This window comes from Akebia trifoliata, chromosome 5 (assembly GCF_017979445.1).
Source record: "Akebia trifoliata isolate Shusen 1 chromosome 5, ASM1797944v1, whole genome shotgun sequence".
Taxonomy (NCBI): Eukaryota; Viridiplantae; Streptophyta; class Magnoliopsida; order Ranunculales; family Lardizabalaceae; genus Akebia; species Akebia trifoliata.
The window spans coordinates 22,180,041-22,201,968 of record NC_141379.1 but is presented as its reverse complement, the minus strand read 5'-3'; the positions used below and the strand labels follow the sequence as shown (position 1 = coordinate 22,201,968).

The 21,928-nt window shown below is 33.1% G+C and overlaps 1 protein-coding gene across 1 annotated transcript; it reads left to right on the top strand.

Moving 5' to 3' along the window:
* The first annotated feature begins 7,588 nt into the window (after positions 1–7,588).
* Positions 7,589–13,609, top strand: LOC147401655 (small ribosomal subunit protein eS24z). Its single transcript, XM_086443017.1, has 5 exons — positions 7,589–7,788; positions 7,879–7,920; positions 8,037–8,207; positions 13,078–13,164; positions 13,273–13,609. The coding sequence occupies exons 1-5, from the start codon at positions 7,714–7,716 to the stop codon at positions 13,312–13,314; spliced, it is 417 nt and encodes a 138-aa protein (XP_086299143.1). The 5' UTR covers positions 7,589–7,713; the 3' UTR covers positions 13,315–13,609.
* The last annotated feature ends 8,319 nt before the right edge of the window (positions 13,610–21,928 follow it).

Below are 21,928 nucleotides of genomic sequence, written 5' to 3'. Positions count from 1 at the left end.
TTATTTTCGGGGAGAGAAATCTATAGAAGTTCCTTCCTTTTGCTATCACTTGGGGGATATGGTTGGAAAGGAATAAGAGAGTTTTCATCCAGAAAGAATCGTCTTTCACAAACATTACGCTTATCATACCCGGGTTGCTATTTTTGTTGCTAGTTGCACCCCGACTTTAAGGGAGTTTTCTTTGAGGATTTTGTTTGTAGATGAGATACTATGATTGTTAGTTAGTCTCTTTTTTGCTTTTTGGTTGGTCATCTCGACCGTCATTTGTATCTTCTCTTCTTAATAAATTTATACTTATAAAAAAATGGTATGTATCGGCCTATGCATTCCAAAGTAATATGGTATTTAAACCTTCCATAATTGCATGAGTCCTTGGCGGTATTTGTTTCGGATGGTTAGATTTTAATTTTAGATTATTGGGATTAGATTATGAAATTTGATTTCAAAACATCAGAATCTTGTTTGGCTACTCTATTTTTGAAAACTGATTTCAGAATAGAGAATCAGACTCTCCTTTTATTGACCCTACTTCTGCAATTGTGAAATATTGTACAAATAAGCACAAAAAAAAATTCTCTTTAGTATAGAAAACACAAGAAATAGGTCTGTCTTTGTTTCTTATTTTAACCGATTTTGATTATAAATAATTCTGAGCGTATCGTTTTGGTAATCTGAACAAAATGTATTGGATTCTAATTGGATCTTGGGCAACAATCAAATTTAAACTAAGGTGTCAATGGGCACCTAATTACCCAATGTACCTGAAACTGATTTGTGGGTTTTGGGTCTACCATTATGCACCCAATTATTTTCAGGTCCGGTACTGGGTAGCTATCTTAAAGACCCGATAAGAATTGGATCAACTTTGGGTACCCAATTAGTAAATTTATTTTATTTATAACATTTATAATAAAATTAGTAATCTAATTAAATACTAATAAAGCAATATTATGAAGTATTCATACTTGAACTAAATTAAGAAATAAGGAGAATGTGAATTCTTTTTTAATTTTTTCTACATGAACGTCCATTCATTTTACTTTTTTATACAATTTAACAACAAATAAATGGTCCTTAACATAATTTTCTACAATTTTATTCTCAAAAGTTTGATTTTCTTGAAGAATGCGTTATTAATCTTTATTTTCAATTGAGGAATTAGAAGTTAAATGTTACATTTATAATCGTTTTTATTTTTTTCTCATTAAAAATTATCATCTATCTTAATGGGTACCTGAGGGGTCAGGTTTGATTCCAAAGATCTCACACCGAGAACCAAATTTTATAAGAACCGGAACCGAAACTTTATTTAGGGTCCGGTTCTGGGTATGTGTGGAATCGACCCGTTGACATCCCTAAGTTAAACACATGTCAGTCTGCCAACATTGTAGATAGTTTGATGAATAATTTAAAATAAACCAATATATACTTATCGGAATCTTAGTGATTTGAAGATCAATTTGAGGTCAGTTGGAGGAGGCCGATTGGAAGCAAAAGACAAGGGTCAAGTGGTTGAAAGAATGAGACAATAACACAAGATTTTTTCCCAAAATGGCAAATAATCATAGGAGGATCAATCATTACTAGGATAGTAATCAATGGGGAATTCATAGAAGGGGGTGAGAAAATTAGAAGGAATTGCGGAGTTCTACAAAAATGTTTATTTGGAAAAATAATTTTGTAGGTCATGCCTTGACAATTTGGAGTTTAATGTTAGAATAATTTATTAAAATAGCACAATTTTTTAAATTAATTATCAAAACGGTATACTGTAGCAATTAATTTCGAAAACGGTAAATTTATCGTTTTTGAAATTAATTTTTTTTATCAAAACAATATAAAGGTAAATTTGCATATCGAAAATACCCTTTTTTGTTTTAAGTATACATTTACAATTATAACCTTCACAATAACTCAAAATCCAACAAAATTTTAGCATTCACTCTGTTGGTAGACGGTAAAAATTGGGGAAAATCTGAACTTCATATTCTCCATCTCTCAAATCCATAACCGTTTTCGGAATTAATTGCTACAGTATACCGTTTTGGTAAATATTCTAAATGTTGTGCATGTTTTGATAAATCTGCCTTAATGTTATTTCCCTAGAGAAATAGATGTGGTTGGAGAGAGCAATTAAGGTAGAAGAAATATTTGCTACAATGTCTTCAATGTGTGGGGAGAAAACATTAGGCCCAAATGAGTTTAGGATGGCATTCTACAAAAGGTGCTAAGATAAAATAAACAAGGATCTCATCGTCACGGCCAAGATATATGGAATTCTAATTATCCTAAATTTCTAGATCAGGAGTGATCTTTGATAACTTCTTAAAGAGGTATTTCAGAAAAAATCGACAGAGTTTCCTCTATATGTTTGTACTTGATTTTTTTTTAACAAGTAAACACCACTTGTTTCATTCTTCAATATTCACAATCAAAATTATAACTTCAAAGTAATTGACACTATATTTACATCCAATTCCACTTACATTGCACAAAATTCTGAAACTTATACACATTACTTTACACACCAAAAAGAGCTTTTGTCCAACAAACTCAAACATCGACTTTGTCATCCAAAATCAACTTTTTCTGCAAGGGAATATATAGGGGGTTTGAACTTTGGAAAAAGTCTAACAAATAAATCTAACTTATACATAGAGTTTTTAAGTAGAAATCATAGGTTGGTTGTTTAAAAGCACCATTTCAATAAAATTGCTAAGAAAATATTTCTAACATAAATAATGAATCAAATAATTTGAATATTGATTACCTTCAAAACATATTTATTTAAATCATATCAATTATAATGAAAATGAGAATTGCATTAAAGGCAACCATGTTACAAATATGAAAATATGGTTCCTATGTTTATGGTTTATGATCGTTGAAAAACCTTTTTATATTTATTCTCACTTAAATCATTAGATATATATATATATATATATATATATATATATATATATAAGCTATCATTCAATTTAATAAACAGTCGATACTAAAATGTTATTCTATATTGGACGGGAATGTGTCTTTCAACGGCTTCAATCCTCAGTATAGTCGTCACAGAAAGATTCGGGTGCAATGGTCCCTGCAGGCTCTTCTTCGTATAGAACTTAATTAGGTTAACTCAAGGAATTCATTATAAATATAACTTTTTCCCAATCTCTAGAAACTATCCTAACCCACTAAATTTTGGTTGTCTAATTGTACCAGTTGTTAGGGTAGTTTGTAAGTTTTCTTTAAACCTTATACCTCACATTTTATAGGTCCTTAACACTCAAAGCATCACTATTTCCTTCTCATGGTCTTCTATCTCACTGGTATTTCGACCTGATATAATGGGAGCATTCGGTTGACAATCTTAGGACGACAATGTTGATTGAGAAAATTTGTCCTAAACGACTTAAAATTTTCGGATTGAATTGATTTTTTGTAAGGATGATCTCTATGGTGAGTAGATCATTCTCACAAAAAATCAGCCCAATCTAAAACTTGTAACCCCATCAAAAGTGATTTACAAAGTTGAAGAATTGTGGACTGTCGATTTTTATTGTAAATTTGTAAACCACTTTTGATGGGATTAAAAGTTTTAGATTAGGCTGATTTTTTGTAAGTATGATCTTCTCACCATAGAGATCATCATCACAAAAAATCAGTCAAATCCGAAACTTTTAAGCTATATAGGACAAATTTTCTTAACCAACATTGTTGTCCTAAATTTGTCAATCAAACGCTACCCATATATAATTATGTACTCCAGTAATGTAGCTCTTGTCTCATTTCTTTTTCCAAACACAAGTCCCCTACAAACTCTCTTATACCTTCTAATTTTTTTCCCCCTATATGACCATATAAGTCTCCTCCAATACATATCCTCTTTTCATCTAAAATTATTTGAATGAGTTCATACATATCTTCTTAGAATTATCTCATAACATTTTCATCACTTAATCCAACTAAAGGTGAACAAGACCTGATCATGTTTATTATCTCTTTCCTTATTGCTAGCTAGTTTTGGTAGTTGATCACATATTCAAGTTTGTGCGACAAATCCTATACTCTTAGTTGAGTTTAAAAACTTAAAAGCTGTCTATACATTAAGAAAAGAGAACATAGAAACCAAAGAATTTCCATTATACTTTCTTTGAATTTCTCGGCTTGAAATTTTTGTTATCCTTATAAAAGAACTTCTTTTTATATTATCCCTTAATCACATGGGTCTTGATCGTGCTTTCCCATGCTCTAATTCCATCTTTAAGGGCACTTTCTTCCTTCCCATTCTTAATCCAATCCAAACATGTCAACTTGTTTGAGTTTTCAAACAATCAAATGAACTTTTCAAAACTTGCTTTGATTTAATTTATTTGACAAGTCATTAGAGGTGTAATTCACATGGGAGTATTTCGCTCTATGGAGGAATACAAGGTGACTCGACCAAGTCAACTCGAAGTCTCGGATTCATTCAAGTTTTATAATCATGATTTTGCCTCTCACATCAACACATCATCCCAGTGAATCACATACAACATCTAACAGCTAGAAATCACTAATTATGTTGATTTTATATAATTTTTCTTTCAAATCTTTCTTACTAATCAAGAAGACTTCATAATTTTTAACCCTTGAGGGGTTGACTCTGTAGGTACGTGGATTTCATCATTACGATGACCACATCTACTAAAGTTTGGAGTCGCCACCATTCATGTTGTAAGTGAGTGTGAATGGTCACCCGATATACATTTTCTAAAAAATGACATTTTTTTGGCACATAGTGACTCGCGATGGATAAAGGTCAACCAAACATTGAGATTCGAGGTAAGCGGCTCGGTTGGAGAAAATGGAAGGTGTTAGACACCCTTTTCTCCCCACCACGTGGCGGTAACCTCAAAGAACTCGGTCATTTTGATTTTTTTTTTTTAAATGAAAATCGAAGTGCCACGTGTCGTGCATTTGAACCCTAAGTAGGGATTTATTTTTGGCTTGATCATAGGGTCATCCCATTGATGAAGATGATCCTTATAGGTCCTTAACCCTGAGGTCCATGCATCCTAAGTCATCCAAAATAAAATGAAGAGGAGGGGGATAATAAAAGAGGGAGGAGGAGGAGAAGGTAGAGAGAAGGAGGGGGAGTGTACTATGAACCCACCTTGAAGCTTCAAAGTCACTTTGTTTTTTTTCCTTCCTCTTCTTCTTCTATGCTTCTTAGGTCCTTGATGAATTATGAGAGTGAAATTTCCCTTTTAGAAGATAATATGAGAAAGTAGTGGAGATAAGTAGAGAAGATAGATTTTTTCTTAGTGAAACTTGGTAACCATTTTTGGAAGGAGGGGAGGGGTATTTATAAATACTTGGAGAATGTTTAGGGGTATAATGGAGTGAAAGGTTAGGAGAATGGATAATGACATTGGTTTTAGAAGGGAAGGGTATGAAATTTAAAATGAGAGTGAGGGTAATTTTGTAATGAATGGAAATGGGTTAAGTTTTGATTTAGATGGTTTAGATTCTACCCAAATCCATTTGGGTAGAGTGTTTGGTAGGGTGAGATGAGTGGTGGTTGATGAAATGAGTGGGGGTGTAAGGGAGTTGTTTTGAGAATGAATGTTGGATTGGTTGAAGAGGTGAGGTGTGTAGATTTAGGAGAATAGGTTATGTAAGAGGTTGGTAGATTGATTTTTGGGATGATTAAGAGGATGAAGACATGTGACAATCATGATGAGAGGGTGAGGTGATGAGATTGATTGACTGGTTGATGGTGATTGTTTGATTAGAGAGAAGAGTATGGGTTGGTTAGTTGATGATGAAGGGGTATGGGTGGAGATGATTTTGTTGGAGTGCTTTAAGGAAAGTGATGAGTGTAGACATGAGTTGTGATGTGGGTGGTTGATGATATTAGAGAATGATGATAGGTTAGGAGGTGTAGGGTATGAGTTGTGATGTGGGTGGTTGATGATATTAGAGAATGGGGATAGGTTAGGTTAGGGTAGGGTATGGGTTGAGGTGATTTTGGAGGGAAATGAGATGAATTGTTTAAAGAATGATGATGGGGGTAAGTGATTAGATGAGGGAGGTGAAAGGGGATGATGACATGTATCATCTTTTGATGTTGAGAGGGTGATTGGTTGATGTGGGTAGTGGTTAATGAGTTAGGGTTGTTGGTTGGATAATGAATGGGGTATGGATAGTAGTTTGTGGGCTTTTAGTGTATTGGGCTTGGGTTTTAGGAGGGTTGTAGGTTATTTTGACTTTGATGGGGTTTATTTTTTGGTTGGATTTTTGAGGCTAGGTTCATTTTAGGGTTTAAGTGATATGGATCGATTTTAGGTTGAGGATAAGGTGATAAATTATTTTAGGAAATAGTCGAGGGCTTGTGGGCTTTGAATGAGTTTAGGGTGTTTGTAGATTTGGAGATGGAGCGGTGAAGGGATAGGTGTGTCAAGTCTCATTTTTTAATTTTATCCATTTTTTTTTTTAGATTTTTTGAAATTATTGGATCGATCAAAATGTCACGTGTTAGCAAATCGGACTTTTTAGGCCCGTTGGAGAATTTTATTGAAAATCGGGTATTTCGGGATACAAGAGTGGAGCGGTGAAGGTTGGGAAGGTGTAGGGTAAGTTAAATCCCTTTGATGGGCCTACTAAACCATTAGGAGGTCTTAGAGGCCTCGGTTCGATCAAAATGTCGTTTTTCAATATTTTGTGCCCTTGAAGCCCATTGACAAATTTGTTGGAAAATTGATATTTTTGGATTTTGAGAGTGGAGCGGGGTAGATAGGAGTATACCAAGTCTTTTCAGGTGGGCTCATTAGACCATTAGGAGGTCTTAGGGGCCTCGACTCGACCAAAATGCTATTTTTCATTAATTCGGGCCTTTGAGGCCCATTAGCAAGTTTGTTAAAAAATTGGTATTTTTGGGCCCTTCCGAGTAGGAGCCCGTTCAAATTGGGGTGTCTACAAACTCAATGGCAATTTCGGACCGTTAAGTGATTAATGCCCGTAGGTCATAAGTTCGATACCCAGTATAAGTATTAATTCCTCAGGGGCCACCCACGAGGGCACACCGCCACTTACCTACTTACGTGGTGCGTGTGTGTGCGGGTGTTGCACGTGTCCCGAGACTAATCCTTGGACAAGATCATGTGGACTAGGCAAAGCCCAGACCCAGTCCATTATCTATAGACATACCTAGTTATCAAAAAAATAAAAAAGATTTCATAATTTTCTCACCAGCAAGAGCACACCCCACTTACCTAGTGCATGTGATGTGCGGCTGTTGCACGTGCCCCGAGACTAGTCCTTGGACAAACCATGGTTTATGGACTGGGCAAAGTCTCCAACCCGGTCTGCTGTCTACCAGGTAGCCGCTTATCCAAGAAAAGAAAAAAAAAACTTCATAATTTTCTCAAATTACTTGGAAGTAAAACTAAAATGCTAGATTACATCTCATATATCCACGTGGCCAATCCAGATTGGCTACATTAAAATCTAAGGATATAGCAAAAATAATCTCCGTCAATTGGGCTTACGAATAGATTTATCCTTTCAAGCCCACGAGCCTATTAGGGTTTTATTATAATTATGGTTCTCTCTACTTTGTGTTCTTGCTAGTTCCCACATTCCTCTTCGTAGCAGCAGCAGCGGAATTAGGGTTTTGAGTTCCCACATTCCTCTTCGAAGCAGCAGCAGCAGCGGAATTAGGGTTTTGAGAAATCAGCCATGGCAGACAGTAAGGCCGTAACGATCCGAACCAGAAAGTTCATGACAAACAGGCTTCTTTCCAGGAAGCAATTCGTAAGTACTTCTTCTTCTTGTTCGATCTTCTGAAGTAATGAGATAGAAAGCATAAAACCCTAATTTTCTCGTACGATCTGGTGTTATTAGGTCATCGATGTTCTTCATCCTGGAAGACCTAATGTTTCTAAGGTATTTGATTTTCTCTCCTTTTTCTGTTTGTTTCTGCCTCAGATCTATGCTGTATTGTATTTTTGGAGGATTTTATTTATCAAATTGTGCATTTTTTTTATTATCTTGTTTTGAAGGCGGAGCTGAAGGAGAAGCTGTCGAGGATGTACGAAGTGAAAGACCCGAATTCGATATTTGTGTTCAAGTTTCGGACCCACTTTGGTGGCGGAAAATCAACTGGATTTGGTCTGATTTATGATTCTGTTGATAATGCAAAGAAGTACGAGCCCAAGTATAGGCTCATCAGGGTAATTAATCTAATCTTCTGATCTCCATTGTTTTTACTGCACTCATATGGCATTTCAATTATAACATTGTTTGGTTTTTATGATGTTGGCTTCTTGTTAACAAATATAAATATCATATTTTGTGTATTTGGTAAGATTAATATTAGAATAAATTATAAAATAGATCTCCCTTTGGGTTGATATTGAATATGATGATTTTTGTACACTATCTGTTCTTCTATAGGGGATGATCCCTTTTTCAATAATTGTTCAAGAGGCATTTGAATGTTGCGGCTTGGGTATATACAATAAGCAATTACATCATCATGAAAATTCTTATAGGTGAAATATTGTAAATTAAGCTTTGATACTCTTTTTGCCACCATCGGTACTGATTCAAGGTTCGGGATTAAATTGGGAGAGGGAAAATTTGATGTATACCCTCAAAGATTTTGGTAAATGTGAGAGATACCCCTGAATTTTTTATGCACATGAAGTTTAAAAATAGAAATTTTAAAAGACAATCAGGCTAGCTTGACTAACTTAGTAGGATTTCAAATTTTATTAAGTGTCATTGGGTCCACATAGATTACCACATTGGCAATCTAATACCACAGCCTTCTAGATTTCATGAACAAACTTAGATTAAAAAATAATAATAATAAAAACAAGAACAAGAAAAAAAACAAAATTTAAAAAAAAATGTTTTTAGAGCCTGATCCATTTGTTAAAACAAAAACACTTTCCTTGCTAACTTAGTAAGATTTTAACTCTTACTAAGGGCCCTCAAGCTCAATGAATTACGATAGTGGCAATCCAACATCACAGCCCTCTAGATTTCACAAAAAAACTAGAATCCAAAAAAAAAAAAATGTTTAAAAAAACTATTATTTTTGTGCTTGATCCAAGGTTTTGAAAATGGATGGATACCAAACTTCCACAGAATCTCACATTTAAAATTAAAATTCAATGGTGAAAAATAACATTTTTGAATTTTTTTCTTAGTTAATAAAATGTTATTCTCTACATCTCTAATTCATGTTTTTGGATGTCACAAGGCTAGATCAACGACCCTTAGTAAGAGTTGAAATCTTACTAAGTAAGGCTAGTTGAGACTCTTGTTAAAAAATGGACAGCTACAAAACTCCCAAATGTAAAATTAAAATTCAATGATGAAAAATAACTTCTTTTTGGATTTTTTTCTTAAGTTTTTAAAATTGTCATCTCAAGTCCCTATGGGATCGGATCATGTTTTAGATGCCAGACAACATGATGTCATTAGGAAACCTTTCTTACTAAGTAAGGAAAGTGTTTTTCTTGTATTTTCCTGGAGGACTTCTTGGCCTTTTTCAATAAATTAAAGTTACAAAAAAAAAAAATGTTTTTCTTTAAATGAAGGGTGATTTATGCATTTTACCCCATGCTTTGGTGAATATTAGAGGAGTGTGATTTTGGAGACATCAAGAAACCTCATATTCGTATTGGTCCACATGTATTGAGGGCTCCGTAATTTACAAAAATACCCACATCGAGGATCTCAATATATACATGTGGACCAATAGGAATGTGAGGTCTCTTGCGGTCTCCAAAATCGCACTCAGAAATTGATGACATACCCCTCTTGCTCGTCACTATAAGACTCATTCATCCCCAAAAAGTAAGCAAAGATCCATAGCAACATTAAAGGTGTGTTTGCTTGTTGCATGGGAAGTCATTTCCATCGAATTTGAAATACATGAAAAAAAAAATGAATTGGGAAATGGGTAGAGTGGAAAAATCAAATTCCATTGTTTGCTTGTATTTAGAAAACATTTACGGAAAAAAAAAAGGATGAGGTGGAGGAGGAGAAGAAGAGGGAAATAGAGCGTGGTGGGGTGGAGGGAGGAGAAAAAGAATTTGAAGGTGAATTTGAGGAGAAGAAGGTGAATTTGGTTTGTGATTGAGTTAAGGATTTGGGCTACAATAGGATTACCTTAAAAGTTTAAGGTAAACTCAAAATGGTTTAGTGGTGATTTAATTATAGTATTTTACAATTATGGTTAGGGATTTAGGTTTATAGGGTAAAGGAAAAGGGCTAGGGGTTGATGTTTTTAGATTAAGGGTTAAGAGAATGATTAAGAGTTGAGGGAAAGGTGTTTCAAGAATTCTAGAATAAAAAAAATCAAGAAAATGGAGTCACATCAAGAAATTCCATTGAAAAAAACTAGTTCTTTATTCACCAAATTCTTCATAAAAAAATCCTAACACAATTTATATCTCTATATATATAAAATACCAAATACAGAACCTAATCCTAGAGTCCTCACGAGAATAGACTACTAAAATGAAATCCTAAAGAGAAACATGCCTAAGCTACTCTTAACTTAAAAGATAAATTACAATAATACTATAATTTTGTAATTTTATCTCTCTTAAATTTCAATCCTATAAACTAAAATAAAATACATGCTAAAGTTACCAAACTACCCCAAAACATTACACTAAGACCATGGGCAAATAAAACATGAAAATAAGTCAAAAATAGAAAATTAAATAAACATAAAATCTACTCTTCAAGTGTTCATATCCCCATCAACGGAGCAAGGGGTGGAGGGAGGAGTAAAAGAAGAGGAAGAAGAAGGGAGTGGATAATTGGTGTCATTTCAAATGTGGTTTTCTTTTCACACTATTGAAATGCGAGTTTTAGTGAGCCCAAATTTCGATCAGAGGGAGCCCTGGGTCGTATTACCAGAAAGGAAAGTGGATTCGAAGGGGAGGGGAGGGGAGGAATGGTGATGATGGTGGAGGGAGGATGAGGAAGAAGAAAAAAAAAAGACAAAAGTGAAGGTGAGAAGGATGGCCGATGATGATGGTGGTAGTGACGGGGAAGAAGAGAGGAGATTAGGGTTTTGATTTGGGGGTGGGATTTTGGGAGTGGAGTTCATTTTCCCATGGGACTCCCAATTTTTATCCCCAAATCAAAGCCCTAATCTCCTCTCTTCCTTTTTTCCCACCAATTCCATGACCGTTGACCATAGCCACCATTTTTTTTTATATAAGTAATGGGTTAGTGGTTAGCAAATGAAGTTGGGTTCAAGGGGCTCTAAACTTAGGATGTGAGAACAATACTCTACACGTCTTACCACTTAGCTAAGTTAACACTTCCACCATTGCAATTGTCAACTACCATCAGCCATGCCCCTCTCTTTCTCTGCCTCCATCCCCATCCTTTTTTTAATAATTATACTAGGTGTTAGTTGTTAGTTTTTTCTCTAGCAATTTTTTTATATTAGATGGAGGTCAAGTTGACCAACAAAAAACAAACAACTAACCCCTAGTACAATTACAAAGAATCCAGCTGGCAGACCCACCCCACCTTCCTATGAAATCTTCAAAGAAGACTCCTTTAAACTCTTTAAACAACTTGCACCAAAAACAAATTACTAGGGAAAAAATGTCTACAAACAAGGTTTTTTTTTCCATAGGCACAGATTTCCCCTCAAAACACCCATTGGTCCCTCCAAAGGCACCAACACAACCAACGGGAAGATACTCCAAAGTATTCGCTTTGAACCTCAAAACCTGCAACCTCACCCACTCCACGAGCTGAATAGCAGATGGATGGACCTTGACAAGTAGCCTACTCACCCGAACAAATCCAAAACCTTTCTCAACGTCCAACCTTTATCAACACCCCTTGTGCAATTGCAAAATGAAGAAGCAACTGATTAACGGACTCTTCAGCTTCTTTGTAAAAATAGCACATGTTGGGACCTAGAAAGCCTCTAGTAATGATCCAATCCTGCCATGCCCCATGTAGCAGAAGCTCTCATCTATCTAAAAACAAAATCCTTGAAATATACTCCCTGGATTCCAGTAAAGCTTAACAATCCAGGGCGTATTCTAACTCCTATTATTAATTATGTATGACATAATTTGCACACGGATATTGCACATGAACATCAATATTAACTAAAAACATCGAGTGAAGTAGAACTTATTATTGGGAATATATTATGGTGTTTAGGTGGGGATTTGAGCTTTTGTCTCAGACCTACTTACTACCCCTCAAACCACGTATGCCTATGCTTGGTATTTGTTTAGGTAACGTAGAACTTATCTATAGACAACACATTATTGCGTTTTTATCAGGGGTTAGACTCCAGCCTCTCATGCAGGTTTGTGGTTGGTTTAGGGAATGTTGATCTGGTTAATTTGACCTCTTCGACTTTATGCACTAATATTCAGGCAAAGTTTGATATTTGACCAAAAAAAGGGGAAAAGAAATGGTGATTGCAGCCCTCTGGTTGTAAAAGTGTGGCCTTATCTGAAAATTTATAGATCACTATCCAAAACTGCTTGTAAACTTCAGTTATATTCCATTTTTATTAGTGGAAATGTGGTGTGATATGCATTTCTTTCATCGTTTTAATATATGCAATGAAGGTTTCCATGAACAAACGGTTCAGGAAGAATCGAAATGTTTTTTTATTTTTTATTTTTGCTAATCAAGCAAGGTGGTTAGTTGTCCAGATTTGAACTGAGGTCATGGGATCAACACTCCACGTGCCTTACCAACTTAGCAGCTAAGTTGGCATCTTCAACTGGATGTTTTGTATTTGGTGGAGGAGTGTACATTACTAAAGTTACTAATGAATGAGATATTTTCTTTCACTTTATTCATCATCTATTGATCTTGTTCCTTTAAATAGTTCATCTGTTTAGTACCAAGTGCCTCAGAAGGGTGTGTGTTTGTGCTATTTTTTTATACTGACCTCGTGGATACACGTGTGCTTTGTACTCATCATGAGTTTTGAATGTGAGAAGAGAATGTTATAGGTTATACATACCCAATGGGATTCTTATTTAGTTGATCGAATCTTCACCTTTTGTTTGATTATGGTATTGGCAGAATGGACTTGATACCAAGGTAGAGAAATCAAGGAAGCAAATGAAGGAAAGAAAGAACAGGGCTAAGAAGATCCGTGGTGTGAAGAAGGTGGGTGGAGAAGCATATCTTTTTTTTTTATTGTGTTTGTGTTTCTTACTCGTTTTGCATTATTTTGTGATGTCATTCTTATGTACTACGCCCATTTCTTATATGCAGACTAAGGCTGGAGATGCTGCCAAGGCCGGGAAGAAGAAATGAAGAGAAATGGGGAGGTGCTCGTGCCCTATAATAGTAGTTTGTTATTTTTTTTTCCGTTTAGAGTTTTATTTTGTCATGGATAGGATAGAGAAGGGAACACCGATGCCCTGTTGATTTTTGAATTTAACAAATGATGCAAGACTTTGGTGGATTTTGGCGTGAATGCATTCGCCAGCACAGTTTGTTGAAACTTATTTTTGGTGGAATCTTACGTTATAACTTTCTACGGGAAAGATAGTGCAAATGCGGTAAAATGGTGTACTTAATTCTTTTATGGAAGTCTGCATGATGTCTGCGGCCCAACAAATCTGATGATGTTTATTATAACTGTGAAATTTTAGTTCCCTTCCAAGATGGAGAATGGGGCATATGTTCAACAGTGCTGTCTCTTGTTGGTTGGTATTAATTGGAGTTGCCACAATCAGGACTCAACCCTTGGCCCCATTACGCAACAGACTATGCCTACATTGCGCAAATGTGTGTGCCTGCATGCTACATGTAACCCAATGTCAGAGACATTATTCTCGGATAACAATTTAGCATAGTACTAGTCAAGGTTACATAAAAGTGCATTAATTGCTCATTTTATTTTACTAGGGCCCGGTTTGGTAACCATTCTAATTAAAATCCATTCAACTTTTAGAAATGATTGGTAAAAATTATTATAAAAGAAACCACCAAACAGTAAAAGTGATTCCCAATAAAAAAAAATGCTTATGAGAAATGTTATATTTGGTTATATTTTTACAAAATTGTTTCTTATTACATGTACACTTATCATTTTATATTGGAAGAGGGAATTTTTTCAATATAGTTCACTCTTACTACTTCAAAATAAGATATCAACACAAAATGGTCCAAGTAACACCTGTTCATTCTTTTTCAAAGTTTAAAGGGCAACATCCAAGCTCATGCTCCATTGCTGCTTACAGAACATATATATTACTTCTGCAATTTCATTTTTAAAGGCATTCATTTGATTTTGTCGTTGATAGATGATCAGTCTCTTGCTCATCTTGTTTTATTGCATAAACCTCATTCTCATAGACTAATAACAAATCATCTTCTCACCTTTGTACTTGAATAAAGTTGTGGATCGTGCATACTGCCATTACAATATACCTTTGTGTAGGAAAAGGATAAGGATCTAGCTCTTTTAGTATTGGAGATCGTGTCTTCAATACACCGAAAGGGGGAAGATAGAATAATTGAATAACGTTTTAGGTTCCAATCTCTGGTTACTACCATTTCTATAATCTTGTAGATGATATTGCACTTTTTCAATATGGTGTGAGGAAGCCTAGGATTCTCAACATCAACAACATAATATTTATGTGATAAATCCTTTCCTATTGAATAATGTTAGTTGTCGATCGGATGGCACTATGGCTTTAGAGTCGTGATGAGTGCACATGGTAAATCATATGCGGTCTATACGTGGTTGACGTGCAAGGGCATATAACCCATATATCTTTTTCTTCGGGACACAAGGAAAAAGATTCTGTGCCCTTGCCACATCAGCTGTGTACATATTGCGTATGATTTACCGCGAGCATAAATCATTATTCGTGGCTTTAATATGTGAACCATCTATTGCACCGATACAATCCTTAAAAGAAAATGACAAATACATGTGTCACTAAAAAATTAAGATAAAGAGACAATAATCATGTCGGTTGAGTATCTACCTTAAATCATGGATAATACTTTTGATAGCAACGGATTTCAAGAGGAGTGTCTGAAAATGACGAAGGCCTAATACAAGAGTCAACCAAAAAATATAATTTTGTTATCCAGTATTTTTTTTAAAGATCACTTTGTTAAAAATATAATTTTGTATTTTTTTTTTATAGACTTAATAAGTCTAGTTTGCAGATCATCACGACTCACTAATTTTTATGAAGTATATCTGGAGTTATAATTTTGTATTGTTTTTATAAATTTAGTAAGTCAAATTTTCAGAGGGCAATAAGTTAAATCTTCCCAAAAAATAAGAGATTCTATTGCCACACCAACTTTTGCTAACTCTACCCCAATTCATATGTAAATCACCAAAGAATTAACTATGGGTGGCAATGGGTCAGGTCAGGTTGTGTTTGTGTGATGTAGAGGTAAGAGTATTATACAAATTTACCAAATCCAAACCCAACCCATTTATAAATAGGTATACCTGACTCAACCCATATCTATTAAGAATTCTTAATATTATTATTGTTATTATTATTATTATTGGATAAGCAAAGTGTATTTCATTATCACATTCTTAATAGTCTTATTTGGTAAGATCTTAAAACTTAATTGAGGGTCATTTTGCCAATATTAATAATCAAACATTACATATCACTAGATTTTAATGAAAAATGGAGTAAAAAAATATAAATATAAATAAATAACTTATTAAGAAAAGTGTTTTTTTTTTTCCCAATCTAACGCTTAACCATTTATTAATTTAAAAATATCTTAAAACACCCTTTTATATTTTACAGAATTCGATATAAAAAAATATATTATGAAAAAGTTCTAGGAAATTCTAGAAAAAATGACTGGTTTAAAATTTTCTTAAATAATTGTTTATGTATTTAAAATTACACGTTAATGATAAGATAACTAAATGTGTCTAAATAGGTTAGGTGGGTTGATGCCCAGAACCCAAACCCAACCCATTTAATAATCATGTTAGACGTGTTGACACTATTATAACCCAAATCCAACTATGCTTAACCCAAACCCACTAACTTCGTGTCGTTTTCAAATCTTGTTGAGATTGCCACCCTTAAAATTAACACATATCTTGAGGTGACGTTAGCAAAAGTTGGTGTGGCAATAAAAGTTCTCAAAAATAATTGTTTTGCTCCATATGCAATTGGATTAATGAACCCAAATGTATGTAAACCTTCTTTTATTAAAATTATAGTATTCCACCCTCAATTTTTGAGTTACAGTTGTGTGTCAGACCATGTCACCATGGATATTGTGTTGTAGGTAGGCACGTACAAATTACCCATTACCCAAAACCCAATCTGAACCGAAATCAGACTACAATCGAAATGGACTGAACTGAGTCCGGTCTGAAAAGTTTCAATCTGGGATCAGTTTCTACCTTTGAGAATCGGTCCTAACCGAACCGAATGTGCGCCTTAAGAACTGAACCGAAATTGGACTGATTTTTCGAAATTTTCTCCCACTCCCCCACCCCACCAATCTTATGACTATTGGGGGGGGGGGGGTGGAATTGTTTTTTTTTTATATGTAACACTTATTTAATTAAATATATCATTTTTGTAAGTATTTTTTTTTTATAAATACTTTCAAGAATGAATCAAAATCATACAACTCTCTTAATTGCAAATTAATTCTCACATTAGTTCTGAAATTGGTTATAATTTCTCATATTACCCTTACATTATTTAATTTCTCCCAAGTAAGTTCATCAAATTAGTGTCTCAATTTTTTTAGATTGAGGCATTGAGTTCATCAAGATCAAATTATCATCATCAAGTTCACGTGGCAACCGACCAAATTTAGCACGTGGCATTTTTTAAATTCGGATTTCTAGAAGTGTAGTCTTTCTAATTCTATTTAAATACTTGTCACATTCGCTTCTAAACCTTTTCATATTTTTTCATCCACCATTTTAGTAGATAATGGAAAATTTCAACAATTACAATTTAAATGATTATAATCTAAATAATTACATTGTCCCTATCTAAACTCCAAATGATTATTTCGCAAATATTAGAGAGACAACTAGTAATGAACCCGAATTTAAACCATTTTACGTTAATAGAGAATTTAAATCTCGATAGATCTAAATTTGAGAATGTTAAATATAATTATTACAAAAAATCTTTAGTTTATTCAAGTATCGGAACTGGAACTAGTTTAATGAAAAAATATTTTGAAAAAACGTGTTTAAAAAGGAATCAACCCGATCTTAGTCAATTAAGTGCAAGTAATGTAAGCACATGGTTTTATTCAGAAAATATAAAGCGATTTGAAACGATAAATTTTTTTTATTATGGCAAAAATACTATTTTTAATTGTTGAAAAAGATTATTTTAAAGAATACATTCAAAAAGTTTATGTTCTGAATCATGAAGGTATTTCTAAAAAACACTTTCAAAAGAGATGTAATAAAAATATTTAAATAAAAAGTATTTTACAAAATGTGCTCGGTAAAATTTATTCAACTTTCAAATTGTGGTCTTTCGATCAAAATGTACCATATATAGTTGTTACGGCACATTCTATTGATCACGATTGGATTCTTAAAAAAAGAAAAATATCTTTTGCATTATTATCTTCAAAACATAATTGGGCTGTAATTGGTGAAACTTATAAGTAATATTATAAGAGATTATAAAATTTCTAATAATTTTTTTACAATTACTTTCGATAATGCAAAAAATAATGTACAATCTAATATTTTATATATAGATAAAATAATTGATAATATTAAGAAAGTTATTATTAGTCTTATTAGATTTTCACATGTTAAATAACAAAGATTTAATGGATTTTGTACTTAAGCTATTTAAAAAATTACTAAATTAACATTACATGTGCCACTTAGGTGGAATGCCACCTATATTATGTTTTAAAAAAATGTAATTTCTTAAAAAATTCAATAGATACTTTATTATTTAAATTACATAGTGAAATACAAATAAATAATGAAGATTGAGAAAATGCATAAAAAAATTTCAATTGTTTGCCCGAGCCACCGTTACTTTTTCGGAAGTAAAATACATTATATCCATCGAATTTTATTTACAAGTAATTTTAATTAAATATATTTTAAATCATAATTCTAACAATTCAAATGTATTTAAATTGATTGAAAATTTTAATAAATATTAGGGACAATTCCTACAAATTTGGCATTTGTTTCAATTATAGATCCTAGGTATAAAATTAAGTTTTATAAATTATTTGGAATTTAAATCCTGAAATCGATACTGAAATAGAATTGGTTAAAATTAAAAAAATAATTATTTAAATCTTTATGACTTTATAAAATCAAATTAGGTGTAAATAATTTACCATCATCATCAACTAATGATTTTAAACTCACTTTTCAAAGATTATTAGCAAACATACCTATAATCCTTTTTCAAAATATTATAATATTGGAATTATAATGTTATGTGGACTCTAATCCTGGATAAAATTGAGATGAGAGTACATATAATGTATTAGATTGGTGGAAGGGCTATAATTCGCAATATCGCATGATATATGTGATCTACTAATCATTTTTGTCTTTATAGTTATTTCTGAATCGATTTTTAGTATTGGAGGAAGAATTTTAATTCCATATATAAGTTGTCTAATTTCAAATACGGCAGAGGCTCTAATTTGTTTAAAATATTGGTGGGAGACCAAGAGTGGAAAACAAAGAAGAGAAGAATAAGCACAATTAAAAGAAACATTTGAGCAAATTTATTTATTTATTTATTTATTTTTCTTTTTTGGGTTGAGTTGTGCATATGATAGATTGATAAGTGAGTGCCAACCTTTAGGGATATGCTCATACTATCGTAATGCAGTACCTCCCCTTTTTACAATTTAGTTTTGCAAAAAATGTAATGCAATCAATGTAATGCACTTAGTCTTATTTTGCTTTTATATTTTATTAATAAAAATATGGTTGGAGTTTTTTATTCATTTTATGTTGTCTTTTTAAGGGTTTATTATATAAGTTATATGGTTAAAATGTGTAATTTAGACAAGTTATTTATATAGTTGATATAAATTGTATAAATATAAACTATATAAATTTATTATTTATATAAGTTATATAGTTTAAATATTTAATCTATACAAGTTATTTATATAGTTTATATAAATTATATAAGGTTACATATGTATAATATATATTTTATAATTTTATATAAGTTTACTCGAACCCAGAACCAAAACCAAAATCGAATGTAAATTAAACCCAAAATAATTTAAAACTTAAAATTTTGAATTTTTTGGTTACCCGGAATCGAGTTTAATCCCAAAATTCTCGGTTTGATTCGGTTTAGGGTATTGGGTTTGATGAAAATCTGAACCCGAAATAATTTTGTTCGATTTCAGTTTTAACTATACTCGAATCGAACCCAAAAATTCGGTTTGGTTCTACCCGAATGTACATGCCTAGTTGTGGGTCTCTGGAATTCGGGACTCTTTTTTTGGTAGAGGATATATTTTCATGAACCTATAAATAATGGATAATGCTGAAGTAAGATTAAAATGTACATTGTGGGAGCCATTTCTGACGTGGATGTGTGTCAGAACCATATATGCTTTCATCGAGTTCTTGCTCGTATCTCGATGAAATCATCTATGGTTCTGACACACATCCACATCAGAAATGTCCCCCACGATGTACGTTTCAATGTTACACTAGCACGACTCATAAATAATTACCTAACTCGATTTAATACATCTATTTACTAGAATCATAACTTAGACAGCTGATTCTGAATTATTGATTTTTTTTTCCACTTGTCAAAAAATAAATAAATTATCGAATTACTTATTTTTCTTTACTTAAATTTTACTTCTATAAAGCATGATTTTAAAATTTGATATCACATCTCATAGGCTCATACTATTTGAACAATCCCGTCTTATGACTCAAACTGTTCAATAGCCAACACCTTTGTCCTGTATGGGATAAAAGTCTCAGAATGGGTTGATTTCCTATGAGATTGATTTTTAGGGTGAGGAGATCACCCTCACAAAAAAATCAGCCCAATACAAAACTTTTAAACCATATAAGACAAATTTTGACTTCTATTATTGATTCTTAACGTTGGCCACCTATTTGCATAAGTCCCATTCGACAACCAACACCTTTGTCCTATATGGGTTAGAAGTTTTGGAATGACCTAATATTTTGTGAGGATGAACCACTTTTAATAGGATTAAAAGTTTCAGATAAAATTGATTTTTTGTGAGGATGATCTCCTCACCATAGAGATCATCCTCACAAAAAATAGCCAATCCAAAGCTTTTAAGTAATATAGGATAAATTTTGGGCTCCAACGTTGGTTGTCAAACTATATATATGTGATTATTTATTATTAAAAATAATTATTTTTTAATTTAAAAAAACATAAACTCCAATTGGACCGATTGATTTTTCATTAACTCAACCGATACTTTCAAAAGATCAGACGAGGTCATCTCGAACTAGTCAATATGATTGATGGTTTATATCAAATTTCTTGCCTTGTAATTTCGGTAATCGTTATGATTCGTATGAGTAGGGCACAAATGGGATGGATCCAATTAAGATCCATGTATCCATATTCAAATCCAAATAAGAAATTTTGATCTACACCCAAATTCGAATCCAACTCAGATCATACTAACAAAAAGCATATCCAAACCCATTAGATCAATTATTTGGGTCAGGTTGATTTGTGTTTCACATTAGAACACATCCATATATTTGGTAAAATAATCTCTATATCCAAGTAAGATCTATCTACACCCAAATTCAAATCCGACTCAGATCATACTAACAAAAAGCACATACAAACCCATCGAATCAACTATTTGGGTCAGATTGATTTGCGTTTCATATTAGAACACATCCTTAGACTCGGAAAAATAATCTGTAGATTTTGGTTGGGTCAAGTCAAATAATGTTAGGTCAAGGGATATTAAAATCATATTTGACCAATTTTTATTGGGATTCACTTGTAAGATCCAAACCCTTTAAAGTTGAGTTTTAAATCACTCGTATTTCAGGTCAAGTCTGCCCGTTTTTATCCCATACACCAAAGTCATCTCGAACTTGAAGGAGTTTTTAAACCACTCTATGATTTTTCTTTTTGAGAACTATTTTTCATAGGTCATGTTTGACACCCTATTATTTGCCCTACATTTTCCTACATGGGTTAGAAGTTTTGGAATGAGTTGATTTTAGTGAGGACGAAATTTCTAACCCCATCAAAAGTGCCTTACAAAAAAGGACTATTCATTATTCCTCAACTTGTATCTGATTTTTTGTGAGGATGATCTTTTTACCATAGAGATCATCCTCACAAAAAATTCACCAATTCCAAAACTTCTAACCCATTTTCCATACCAAGTAAGATTTTAAGTCTTATTAAAGGTCGTTTTGCTGAAATGGATTACCACATTGGCAATCCAATATCATAAACCTCAAGATTTCATTGTGAAACTTAGATAATTTTTTTGAACATGGTCTAAGGTTTTGAAAATTGACAGCTACTAAACTTTCATGGAACTCTCAATTTAAAATTAAAGTTCTAACGGTGAAAAATATTTTTGTTTAAGATTCTTTTTCCTTCAAAGTTCATAGATTGTTTTCCTCTACAACCCAGTGGAATCGGGGATCATGTTTTTGGATGCCGCAAGGTGAGATCAACGACCATTAGTAAGATTTGAAGTCTTACGAGGTTAGTAAGGATAGTCAGGCACTTTTTATTTTTTATTTTTTTTATAAAGATTTTTATCACAGCATTTCCAAAATAAGCATATTGTAGTCATGAGAACAGCAAATTTGCACTTATGAGACGTGTCAACCTCTAGGCGCTTCGTATAGGTTCCTCAGCAGAGGAGTCCGCATCAAACTCGTGTTCCTCTTTAG

Bases quoted from the DNA above. Each gene is read 5' to 3' on its own strand.
- LOC147401655 (XM_086443017.1), top strand. From the start codon at position 7,714: ATGGCAGACAGTAAGGCCGTAACGATCCGAACCAGAAAGTTCATGACA. The intron at 7,789-7,878 runs GTAAGTACTTCT...TGGTGTTATTAG, and splicing joins TTCTTTCCAGGAAGCAATTC to GTCATCGATGTTCTTCATCC. The intron at 8,208-13,077 runs GTAATTAATCTA...TGGTATTGGCAG, and splicing joins CCAAGTATAGGCTCATCAGG to AATGGACTTGATACCAAGGT.